A 13,490-nucleotide genomic window follows, 5' to 3' on the forward strand; every position below is an offset into this window, starting at 1 on the left:
TTGACACAGATTTGTAGGATGGATAATGAGAGAAATACAATTTTCTAGGTTAGATTCTCTGTAGATACAGTAATACAGGAAAGAGGCAAAGTAAGATGAACACCAACAAACATACAAAAAATGTGATATCCATCTTTGGAGATGCAGTCCTGATTGCAGGTGTTGCCACCACTCACCATATGCTCAGAGGCACATCTTACCAAATTCTTCCAAGCTACACAAGAAGTGGATTGGACTGTGAAAGACCAACTCAAATTGTGTTTGCATATTTATAAATTTGTAGGGCAGTACAGTATCTCAGAGAGGTCAGGTCTCCTGCTCCCCTGGTGCATTCACTATAGCTGCCCAATTGCTCTGCTTTTTAAAGTTTGATAGAAATATTTGTTGGCTATAGATATGTTCTTAAACCACAAGGTTTTTTTTGCCTATTAGTGAATCTTCTTCTTGCTTTCCGTTTTGGCTTGTATTCTCACATGTTCAGTTTTCCTTTCCATTTATTTTCTTCCCTTGCTGGAATCCTAATTGAAACACATCTGCACCTGCACATCTGTACAGGGTTTTATTTTTGTAATCCCATTTTTCATCTGCCTCCAAAACTCTTTAGTGCTCTTCAGGCTTCCTGTTTACTTGCACAATTGTCATCACACATGGGAGAGTGGGCGCATGCTGGCAAGCCCTGCGCCCTTTGGTGAATCATTTTCACCTTCTCTACAGTTTTTCGTAAGTTGAAGTTCTGAATCAAGGAGTTTCCTGTGCTCATGAGATTTAGAAACTGATGCACTTGAGGGGGAATGGCTTCCCAGTGCACAGTTGTGCAAGCAAACAGAATGACTGAAGAGGGTTTTTGTATATCTCAGATTGTAAGCATCTGTCTTTTTATATCTTTTCTAAACACAAATTGAGTACTTTTTATTATTCTAAGCCTAGTATATATATATCTCCACTGGTTATATGGTATTCTATATGCCCCAAGACCTTAAAAAAGGATAGACTGCAATCTTCTTTAAACAAGCAAACAAACAAACCTAAAACTTTAAAATAAGCTGGGAATGATGTTACATATCATATGATTCTATTATTCCCAAACTAGTTAGTCAGGGGACACAACTAAGAGGATTTCATTCTTATCAATCACTTTCCAGTTGGTTCTACTCCTAAAGACAGTCATCTCTTATCCTGTTCCATGCCCAGTACCTGCCGGGCAAAGGGGCGAGCTTGCGGCCACAGCTGAAGCCCAGGCCGCCATCGTGGGGGTGTGTGTGTGCGCATGCAGCGTGCTGTCGCGCCGTCGTGACGCATAGAAAGGAGGCGGGGCGGCGGAAGGCCATTTAAGGCCTCCTGCCCTCCTTAGTTGCTACAGGTAAATCACAAAATCACCTACAGGTAAATCACCTACAGGTAAATCACAAAATCACCTACAGGTAAATCACCTACAGGTAAATCACAAAAGCTAGCCAAGTGGTTCCAGCAGCAAAGTAGCACAAAGGCTTATATTCAGCTCAGATTCAGGATAAAGGAGAATAGCAATGCTATTTGCCTCCTCTGTGCAAGACATCTTTCCTGGCTGTCTAAACCTTTGCTCTCAAACAGAGGCTGAGCATAGATTTTTGAAATATGCCTTTTAAAAGTAGGAGCTGGACCACAAAAGAGTAAATGCACAATTGCAACACAGCTGTATATGACACTCTCCTCTATGTTTAAAACATTGTTGTCGATGAAGAAGCATTTCCCCCTCTGGAGGAGACACTCCCCTTGCTTCTGCAACAGGGCATAGGCTGGGGGTGGGGCTTTAGCGACAGGGAATAGACCCGGCTACATGCTCAATCTCAGGATGCCACCCAAAAGGGCAAAGTGGGCCAAAAGGGAAGGGCAGGGCCCCCACGGCGGAGGGTAGACGCCCACCCCCAGCTGTGGAGGAGTGGAACATAGCCAATGCACTTCATATGTTGTTATGGCTAGGATTATTTTACCATTTACAGGGATCTCGGACCCTGGAGATGAAGGATTGTAGCTCAGTAACAGATCAGTTGCTTTGCATGCAGAGGGTCCTCAGATTCAGCCCTCAGCACTTCCAGTTGGGGCCAGGAGATACTTCTATTGGGGCCCCCTCACCCACTACAGAAAGTGAAATAGGAATAGCCTCCTCTTCTTGATGCTGAAGTGTATTTTAGTTTAAATCGACTGTTTCATTTCATTTACCAATTACATGGAGAGGTACTGGGCTATCTGACACTGGGGACATTCCAGGGGCAGCTGGACAGCCATCTGTGGGGATGCTTTTATTAAGGGATGTACTGAAAAGGCCATTCCACTTCCACACTGTCTTTGCAAACCAGGAAAGTTTGGAGAGGGGGTTAGTCAATTAGGGAGAACTTGTGGATGAGAGGGGCAAAATATGCCTGCACTCCTACACCCTCCTGCTGCCTGTGGCTGCCACTTGTTTTGCAGAATGCCTGAGAAAGATGCTGTGTCATAACATAGCAATATTCTGAGATATATTCGAAAGATAATGGTGGCCTCTTTGGCATGCACCATTAAAATGGCAGCCGCAAGCAGCGAACGCTGTGGGTGAGGTTTCATCCCAGAGCATTTGGGGAGACACATGTGGCCACCAGTTGGAGGCCATTTGGATTGGAGTGATGCAATGTAATTACAAAGGGCAGAGGCTTTTTGGGGAGGGCAGGTGGCAGCTGGAGACAGAAAGGAGGCTGCAGGAGCCAGTAGGGATCCCAATTAGTGCTGCAACCCACCTCTAAAACTACCTCACCTCCGCAAAGGCAAAGGGAGCTCATCCCCTCTTTTCACTGTCAAGCTTCTCCTCCCCAAATACGTTCTTCAAAACCCAGGTAAGAATATATAAACCTTTCCATTAGTTAAGTCCTATAAACCTCAGTCCAGAGACCCATTTAACCTGTGATATTCTGAGTAAACATACTTAGGATTCTGCTGTATGGGTGCAATCATGGGCACCCTTCCGAAGGAAGAAGTAACAATACACTCAGGGGGATTTTCTCATAAGTAAGTATGCATAGAATTGGTCCAAGTCATATTTCTCTGAGTAAATTATTTAAACATAATGGAATTCCTTTCAGTAATGATGTGCAGGCTGCATATTTGCTTGCATCTTCTCTTTAGCTAGTTTGCAAACTGACTGTAGATAAGGTGGCCACCTTTTTTACAGGCCACTAGCCCTGTGCTTTTAAGAGTCATTTGATCTGCAGACATTGGAGGATGACATTGCTCAACTCCATGCCATCTAATAACCGCTGAATATGAACCCGCAATTAAACAAGCCAGAAGGATAGCAGAGGCTGCTCAAGGAAAGTGTCCCTTCCCAGCTAAGCTCGAGGTGCTATGGACCTTGCTGGCAGACTGCCCAGTTTATGGGGAGACTCATTTTATGATGCGGGTTTTTTTTATTAGGCGGTTCTTCTGGATCCTATACTGTGGCCCCCGGCTTGCCCTTATGGCCGGCAATCTTAAATCAGTCTTAGGTACGGACGCACTGGTCCAGGGGACGATTGATAAAGATATACAGTTGGGCAGGGTTATTGGCCCCTTCCCATCATCCCTACAAGTGGGGTCAGTCAGTAATGGCTTCATACCGGATAGTCTATGCACAGTGCACTACACTGCATTCAATATGGTGCGCGCCTGTGGCAGAGGTGCCTTATGGGCAAGTGTGGCAGCTAATCTGCCTGCATTGCCGGCTGTTGAGTTTTGCCTTTTAGGTCAACTATGCAGCAGAGCATTACCTATGGGCTGCTGTATTCTTGTATGGAGCACTTCAGCTCCTTCTTGGAAGGGACAGTCAGGAGACGAGAGGGCTCAGAAGCAGTGGGGCACTATTTTCATGATTTACGGTTCACGGGTAGGGCAGACTTTGGGTGCAGGTTAGCACCTGATGGCACCGTTTATAACGTGGCTATGAGCTAGGGGGTTCCTTTGGCAGCTGGAAAAATGGAGGATCCTGCCCCAGGGTTCACCAGGTTTATGGTGCCATAACAGGGATTTCACAGCCTTACCACAGCTTCAGGGTTTGTTTTTGTTTTGGCTGCCTTATGCGCCAACCTGTGGTGTGCCCCCCCTTTTTCCTGCAGTGTGTCAATGGTGTTTCAGTTAGAGGAGGGACTGACTCTGGGGGGGAGAACTGCTAGTCCCATACCACACACTGGGAAATGGGGGAGGGGAGTCGGAGATGGCCATATGCCTATCTGTTGCCCCAGCATGCTCACCAGCTATCAGACGGGAAAAGGGGATTTCTGGGAGTTATGGGCCGGCAGGGGCTATGCAAAGTGTGGCCTGCTGGCAGGGGGCCTTTGGGACCATTCACACGGCTTGGGATACGTCGTGTGCGGGCTAGCCAGCCCATGCACACCACCGTACCCCTTATTCTCATCCTCCGTATTCACCTGACCTGCCGGGGATTGTTGGTCAGGGAGGTGCCCTGTGACCAGCAGTTGCATGCAGCGGCCCTCACACTTAATTTTGGAGCCTTCCGGATGGGGGGTGGGAGTGCTTGGGTCCAGGTCAGACTTCAGGCAGACCAGGGGCGCAAGAGGCACACCATTATTTTATCCTGCCCCAGGACTGGACACTTGTCCCGTGAGGGCGTCATGGTGTTTTGGCCTGTGGCTACAGGCCCGATTGCCTGATATTCAGGCGGAGGGAGCTTCCCTCATAAAGTTTCTGTCTAGCGTCGCACAGCCTGGGAGCAGACGCATGGGGGTTTTGGGCGACATGCTCCTACGGAATTGGGGCTGCATACCTGGCAGGGGAATTGCCTACCTGCAGTACATTCACCCCTGGGGCGAGTCTGAAGGTCCAGGACCCAACTGTTCACGATTGTTTCTGTTTTTGGCAGGTTGCTGGATGGGGATGGAGCAGATGCGCAGCCTACTCTGCAGCCATGGCATGATCTGCTAGGCTGGCCGTGGGGCCGCAAACGCACATTGGTTCACAACTGGGCCTCTGATGGTGGGCCACAGTTTGGTGGCTGGGTCAACAGAGTATGCACTGGGATGGTCTCCTACCCATATTGTTCCAGCAGGTTTGAGTGCGGAAGGTCCCGCAGGTGGTGGTCATTCCCCTGGGTGGGAATGACCTTGGTTACTCAAGGGCAAGGCCCTCAGTGGCAGGCATGTGAGGACATGCGGTTGAGGCCACGATAGCCTCTGGTCGTCTGCCGTGGTCAGACATGGAGGGCAAGGCCCTCAGTGGCAAGCATGTGAGGACATGCAGTTGAGGCTACGATAGCCTCTGGTCATCTGCTGGAGGGCAAGGACCTCAGTGGCAGGCATGTGAGGACATGCAGTTTGTGAGGCAACGATGGCATCTTCTTGATGGACCTGCAGAGGGGTCTGCACAAGATTCTTATTGGGTGTGGGGTAAAGGGAGACTAAGCAGAGGCTTGTCCCCCTTTTGTGGCAAGGAAGTGCGGGGGAAAGGTAAAAAGGGAAAGGGCAGCTAGGTGACACCTTTAGGCACCTTTGGGGATGATTGGCGGTCCGGGGGCCTGCAGCTCAGGGCTATACGGCCCGGGGGCAGAACACGGGCCACCTTTGGGGCCAACGTGCCTCATCTGCTCGGAGTTTCAGGGCTCCGGGGGGCAGTGATGCGGGTTGGACCCCCTACACATCTTCAGGGTGTGGCCCGAGCTGGGGTCTGGCACAGGGCAGCCCTGGGCTCAGGCAAGGGTTTGGTTGCCCTATGGCTGCAAGCAGGCTTTGCCTGGATCATCAGAATGCTCCCGCACTTGATTTCCCCTCTGCAGGTTCATTATTCTAATTGATTCCGTTTAATAAAGTGGCCCATGATTTAACCCAATGAATGGTGTTTGTGTCTTATTTCGGCAATAGGCCGCAATTCTGCAACGCTCTTAACATCTGCCACAAGGATGCTGGCAGCCTACCAGTCGGGAACAATTTCCTACAATCGCATGTGATTAATTATGCCAAATCCATCTCTGCTAAGTGCTAAGTTCCTCCTCTTAAAATGTGTGTTGAGTATTCAGGTCCAAGGGCAGATGAGACAGGCAATCTGAGGCAGGGGCCATAGTTGGTGGTGCAGAATGAGGACCAAGAATCCTCCCGCAGTCACAGGCATTCTAGCCTGTGGGAAGTCAGCAGATGTCAGATCTCTTTATAGCAGCCAACAGCAGCAAAATGATCTTCTGGTGTTACTTAATTTCCCAGACTAGAATTTAGCACCTGCTTGAACAGAGAAGGGGCCATCCTATGGAGACACCTGAATGTTTACTACACAAAGAAAAACCCTAACAAAATACCAAACCATAATAATCTGAACATGATTTCATGGTACTAACAGCTCAATACAAAGACAGGCTAATTTAGGCCTATGCTTCATCTTGTTCCACAGCAGGATTTACATTATCTTTGTAGTAACGCAAACAACATTCACAATCACTATTGCCTTACTAATGCTCTGTGTTTTGCTACAGCTAAGGCTCAACATAATATTCCATTAAATTTTGTTTTAATGTTTCAATGCAATTTAGGGTTCTACATCTATCTTTCTTTTAAAATAAGAACACCAACATCAATCTATATATCCCAGGGAACAACAAACTGGGAACTGCTCACATCATTTCAGTGGAACTTGCACTAGAGAGCTTCCCCGGTGGATTATTTCTTCATCACACTCACATACTATCCTGAGTTCATGGTGATGTATTGGGCAGTTATCACATTTGGGGTGCTTCCAGATGGATGTTTAAAGATCAGTGCTCTCATGCATGCAAGCTTTTTGCAACACCCACACAACATCACTGGCATCAAAATGCCAACCTGTATCTTCCTCCCATTAATCCTGATTTACCCTTTCCAGGGGATAGTCCAGTAAGTAAAAGGGGAAAAAACTGTTGCCAAAGACCCATTTGTGATCTCTCATTGAACTGTTTGCAAATTATAACCCCATCTGGAAGCAGCCTAAATCTTTCAGCAATCTGGTGAGATAGGTTAGGCCGAGAGAGAATGACTTGCTGAAGGCCATACAGTGAGCCTCATGTATACGTAGGAATAAAACCCACTCCACCCACAGAGTTTCTCTGATCATACACTGGCAGGACAGAATATTTAACTGTTATCTAGATTAATAGAAAAACATATGTTATCACAATAAGTAATGCCACTGATAATAGGCATCCTTGATTGAATACCTAGGTATTCTTCATCCATATTCATGTCATATCTCCAACTTTAATAACCCAACATGTCACACCGCAGAAAAATCATTTCAAATGATATGATGCTTGTTAAAAGTTTTCTATGGTAATTTTAGAAGCTCTGAGAAATCATGCTTGATATGACTATGGTAATTGACTGTTTTTTTAGGGGTATGGAGTATCCGTATTATAACATCACTTCTACGTACGCACAAATCAAGAGCAAGGCTGGGTGAACAAAATTATATGCTGTTTTTGACATACTAAGGTTTTTAAGTAATGACATGGCATATAATGAGTTTTCAGTCCTGCAGTCAATAACTCAGTCATTACGTTAGCCTCATTAAAGGCAATAGAATTTATAACACTATCTACATCATTAAATGAACTTACATAAAATGTATACAGTAATAAAAATATCCACGTTATTTGTAAAAAAGACAAGAAATAGTAGAGTTGCCCCCATTTCTATCCAAAGTTTTAAGTGCATCACTTAAGAACTCAGTTCTAGGTCAGGGTGTGGTACCTGCAGCATCAACAGGTGCTTTTGAAAAAAGAACCTTGGGAACCAGGGCAGACATCTCTATTACATGATGAAGAGCTAAGTGTTTGAATATAACTTCATTTGTCTGACGTGTTAAAAAAGTGCTATATATTTGACAGCGTCTGATCTTCAGATGGATTCTGAACTAGTCTCCAATGACTGAAAAGAAATTGACCACATAACACTGAAGGCATTCAGTTTAACAAAATATATAATATTTGAATTTAAGTAGTCATCGTCACAGCCTTGAGCCATGATTGGCTGACATCTGTGCTCCAACTGACAGCAGCAGACTGGTACACACTGGTACACACATCCCTTCAATTTCTGTCATCTCTGTTTGCCATACTTTACACATTACACATGCAATACATTATTTACTCAACTATAAACCTTTCACCAATGTTTACAGGCAGCACCTTCTACATGTATGTATTACCAGAATTAATGCTACATTCAATAGTTTGGTGCAGACATGAGAACTGTCTCTCATAAAATAGCGAGTGGGTTCGAATAACCCTTTTGAATGCTATAGAAAATATTCCCCAACATGGTTTTCTCCCAGATGCTTCTGTCATTGTTTTATGTTTATTTTCTTGTTTGATATGCTATCTAGTTTAGTGTGCCTTCTTATCTGTCATGGTAACTTTCTGGTTAACATAATGCTTAAATAACTGCATCGTAAACCTCAAGTGTGACTGAGGATAATCCTCAGCAGCCTTGTGTGTGTTATCACTGCACAGAAATATTTTTCTTTACAAACAGCCATTTAGTAAAAAGGATGCTGCTGTTAGCACACGGACTTGAATTTCAAGAGTAAGAAGCTAGGACTACAGCTTCCTTGCTTAGAGAAGCGGGCAATCTTATTCTTTCCCATTTATTAAGTGATTCAATATTGCAGCATGCCAGCAACTAATTAGTATGATCAACATAGTGCTGGACATGAACAAGGGTAGTCATCTCCTATTGAGACGTAAAGGGCCTAGGAAATAAATATTTCATACAGCCAGCCCAGAAATTTATTACACACACACCCCTTGAATAGTCCCTTGACGGAACTTTGATTTTTCACTATTCCATTAAAAGTCTTTTGCGGTAAGGCCTATAATCAGATAATATAGCTTTGCTCTTTTCAGTCATTAGTAGCTAACTTACTTTTTTCAAAGCAATCTTACATTCAGCTGAATGCAAAATAAACAACCAGGTTCCATCAAGTAAGAATCACAATCAGACAGACAGACGGACACACACACACGTTTGTTAAGTAATATACTCACCATTAGCACTGCAAAGTTACCCAAGTGAGTACTATGAAGGGTAGTAATGTTGCCTGCAGAGCTAATTATGTAGCACCCTTCTCCCCACCAGCCTCCATGTCCATTTAGAAGGTCAAAATCCCAAAAGACTGCAATGGGGTTTATACCCTGTGTAAAGTGCTTCAACACTATAGTAAGAGGACTGGTGAGGTTTCCGATACTGCACCCATCTGCAAAAGGAACAAACTGAATTTGAGCAATGAAGTGGAAAATGCTTTTTATTGATAAATGTTCTATACAGAGGTTCTTAAAATTTTGTACACACATACCAGAAAAACTAATTACAAACAATCCCTCTTCTCATATTCCCATAAAAGAGGTTATGTTTATCTACAAAAAGTTTGGAATAGTTAATATTACCGATAATTGCCATTTGAGTCCATCAGTTTTCGAATGATGTGGTAATCGTTTGTAAAACTATATTTACATGATTGAAATGCCATGAACTAAAATAAAGGTAGATCATTGCTTTAAGTAAAAGCAAAAAGTAAAAGCAAAAAAATTATTTATTTTAAAAATCCTACATTTCTTTGCTATGGTTAACAGCTACAGCATTTTTTCTTTCAGTCCAAAACTCAAATTAAGACCTCTTAAAATGTGAAAGGAAATGTGAACACAACTCAGGATCAAATAAAATGTTTAAAATTGCATGGGTTGAATATTTAATCAAAGCAAAATCTTTAGCCTATTACTTTCACCTTTAAAAGCACTCGTTTTAGATTTATAATATCAAATGGTACACTGATGACTACGAATAAACATGCAACAGGACTCTCATTCTCTCCTCCTACCTCCCCCCCCCCCCGGTTATCAGTCTTAAATTGTGAATCTCCAGGGTTTGTATTTTAATATCGTGGTCAAAATTAAAAAGCAACATTTTTCCTGCCCACCCTTCATGCCCTCTTGACTTTACTTATGAACTTCAGTAAGCAATATAAATAATAGTTCTAAGAAAGGAGAATCCTGTGTTTACAGCCCCAGTGCTTTATTGATATGCAAGTTTATTTGAATAGAGCCACAGAGGTAGAAATAAACCCCCATACTTTTGTTAAAGCATAGGCTATTCTCACATCAGCATACCTGCGTCCTCCACTGCACCATTCTTTTATATAGCCTAGCTTTCAGATTAAAGAGGCAGTGCACTTACCTATTTTAATGAAGACAACTGGCGTGCCAACAGTCCTGTGCTTCCCATAATCTGCAAGGTTAGATGAGTTTGCAGTGCTCGGGAAGAGTTTTCCATTCCGAAAGGCAATAAACTGTAGCTTGCAAGAGGAGTTATCAACAGATTGCAAGGCTGAAGACGAAGAGAAGACAGATCGCGGCAAATGAGCTGAAGCTACTGCCACAGCATCCTGTACAATGAGGGGCGAAAAGAAAATTTAAAATGCAAATCACAACAGGGCTGCTTTCATTATGTTTTAAACTCCTGTACGAGAAATGTACGCTGCCTCTCTTCTTTTCCAACATACTAGAAGCAACCAAAGGAGCAGGAGCTGTAACCATGGGAATAGGATTGGTACAGTGCATATTAAAACAGAAAACGTTTTGATTGAATGTGCGAGTCTGTATGGTCAAGCTCCCTGCTGCAGAGGTGAGAATGGTTCTTACCATGCCTGCTAGAGGGTCCATCAACACTGCAGATCTGATTTAAAGAGACAACCTCTACCAGGTTTTCTCCTTCACTTAAAACAGAATCAGACAACTTACATTATAACATATCTCTCTAAAAGGATAATTAAAGGGGACTGAAATGTATTTTATTAATACAAAGGATTGCATCAAAGGCTGACTCCAATAAACACTGAAGTATGCAGTGCAGTGGGTTTCTTATTCCTTATGAGACCATGATTACATCCTTAAAGAAAATCACTCATCTCACTGTTGCAGGAAATGTGGAATATAGACAGATAGATACATGTGTGTGTGTGTGTGTGTGTGTGTGCTTGAAGAAGGCAGGGAGTATATCAGGTCAATCAGACCACAAGAATGGGAAAGTAGTGACTGTGTTTACCTGTTTTTAGGTTACTGAAACAAAATGTACATTCATTTACCATTAAATTATTGATTCTGATTTTCCTTCTACTTGTTAACTTCTCTGACCCTTATACAAGTGATGACCTTGTCATCATTAAGCCCAGAGGCATATATGAGAAGAGGGAGGGGGTTCAGAGCAAAAAGCAGAGGAGAGAGAAAACAGAGGCTGCACTCACACATACAAATTCTTCATTAATTCATTCATTCAGACACATGAAGACTGCATAGTTTTCATTTCCCCAGAAGCAAAATACAGCTTCTGTGGCATGTCATTAACATATATTGCCCCACACTTTGGTATATGCAGAGTCTTTGAAAACATTGACAAAAAAGGCTGTGCCATCAGTACAGTATTTGTATTTACCTGGGATAAGTTGACACATGACAAACCAGCAAACACAGATAGACAAATCTACGTGCTAAAAAAAGGAGGAGGTGGCAGATCAAAGCTTGAGTTATTTTGGAATGGTGTTACTGAGATGACATTTACACTAACTATTCCTTTGGAACCAAGGGGGCAATAGCATTACTGCCTTGCCTTATCCTATAGATAAGGATTTTAATATACGGTCAGGTTCTTCTAGGGCTATTTCTTACTACTAGGCATGGTGACACATCTCAGCTTAAAATGTGGGTTTTGGGGCACCATTAAGGGGCAGCAAATAGTCAATTATTTAATCTACTGTTATATTTATCACCAAGGAAAGTGCCATTTGGCTTTTCTGCCAAAAGGTCTTCAACCACCTCCGGAGTCTCCTCCTGTGCCTACTACGTCTAATGTAAACCATATTGTTGAACAATGCAGATGATTTATTTATTTATTTATTTATTTATTTCATTTTTAAACCGCCCATAGCTAATAGCTCTCTGGGCGGTGAACAAAACAAGATTAAAATACAATATTACAATAAAATTACAATAAAATCAGCAACAAGTTAAACAAAAAAAAAATTAAATGAAACACATTGAACATTAAAATGCCTGGGAGTATAGCCAGGTCTTAACCTGGCGCCTAAAAGAAAGTACCAAAGGCGCCAGGCGTATCTCCACAGGTAGGCTGTTCCACAGTTCGGGGGCCACTACAGAAAAGGCCCTAGATCTAATAACAATCCTCCTGATTGGGTTGTTTACAAGATGGTAGATTTCCATGCTGTACGTACAACCTTTTTGATGCGCAGATTGTACTTATACAGTTGATCTGAAATCAAATTATACTATATTGCCAACAGAGAATTACAAATGACTGACTGACTTATCTACGGGTTACATGTACACCGTGGTAAGTTATCATTTGATAAATGATTGGTGGTGTTCAGCACAAAGCAACAGGAATTTGGGCTCATCTGCATGGAAATTCTGAAAGGATTCCAAAAAAGCATTTGATAGAAGATAGGGAGGATGAAGACAACTGGTTACCCTAAAGTAGGTCTGGAAAACCTTTTTCAGTCTGAGGACTGCATTCTCTAATGGACAACTTTTTGAGAGCTGCATTCTAGTGGTGGGTATGAGAGGCAAAGATGGTGGATGCAACTCTAACTTTTGTACAGCAGATTTCATTTTAACCACACAAAAGTCAGAGATTTGCATACATCCACATCCATCTTTCTATCCTCCCTCCAGACAGGTAAGATACATTATTGCATTGCAAAGGCAAATTACAGCCAGACAGCAGCCCTCAAGGAGGGTGGAAAGCATGTGGCCTGAGGAGAAGGGTGTAGTCTGGAAAATGGGCGTGATCTGGGGAGAGTCCCAAGGGTCAGATAGAGATGCCTGGATGACCACATTTGGTCCCTGAGTCTGAGGTTTCACACCCCTTCAAACGTGGTCAATCTGATTTGAAGCAGAAATGGCTGAGAAGCAGTTTGCTAGATGACATCACTGCTAGCAACCTTGTGATTGCATAGTGCTCGCTTCATCTCTTTAATGCCTCCACTGCCACCTCCAGGCCTTTAAAGGTATGGGATCAAACTTCCCTCCCTCAGCTGCTGGCAGCAGCCTAGTGAACCGCCTAACCTCTTTAAAGACACATTCACTGCCCTAAAAACAAATGCCTTGGAATGTAGTGAATGTGTGTTCAGCTACTTCCACTATGCTTTGGAATATATATCTGTCTTCACCTAAACATGTTGGTCTCCATTTATTTCCCAGACATCCACACAGCCAAAAAGAGCCAGCCAGGCATCAGCACCAATCAGTACGCTGCATGACTGAGATTTCCAGTTACAAACCAAAAGTCTCTTTCCATGTGCATAAACATTACAGTGCTACATCAGTACTTTTTTTTACACATATGACTTTTAGGAAGCCAGACTATGGTATGTGAAGAAATGGGGAGGATGTGCTTTATATATTGTTAATTCTGGACATTTAATAATACATTACTGAAAAACAAATTAATTTTGTCTGTTTG

At 43.2% G+C, this 13,490-nt stretch overlaps 1 protein-coding gene across 18 annotated transcripts in view; it reads right to left on the minus strand.

Moving 5' to 3' along the window:
* Nucleotides 1-13,490, minus strand: part of ADGRA1 (adhesion G protein-coupled receptor A1) — a 588,775-nt gene that overhangs the window by 136,617 nt on the left and 438,668 nt on the right. For all 18 annotated transcript variants that reach the window (XM_061635602.1, XM_061635607.1, XM_061635603.1 and 15 more), the window contains 2 exons: nucleotides 10,191-10,398; nucleotides 9,005-9,213 (listed from right to left, as the gene is read on the minus strand). In XM_061635602.1, the coding sequence (XP_061491586.1) occupies nucleotides 9,005-9,213; nucleotides 10,191-10,398 (417 nt within the window). The remainder of the gene's footprint in view (nucleotides 1-9,004; nucleotides 9,214-10,190; nucleotides 10,399-13,490) is intronic.

Source organism: Rhineura floridana, chromosome 7, assembly GCF_030035675.1.
Source record: "Rhineura floridana isolate rRhiFlo1 chromosome 7, rRhiFlo1.hap2, whole genome shotgun sequence".
Classification (NCBI taxonomy): domain Eukaryota; kingdom Metazoa; phylum Chordata; class Lepidosauria; order Squamata; family Rhineuridae; genus Rhineura; species Rhineura floridana.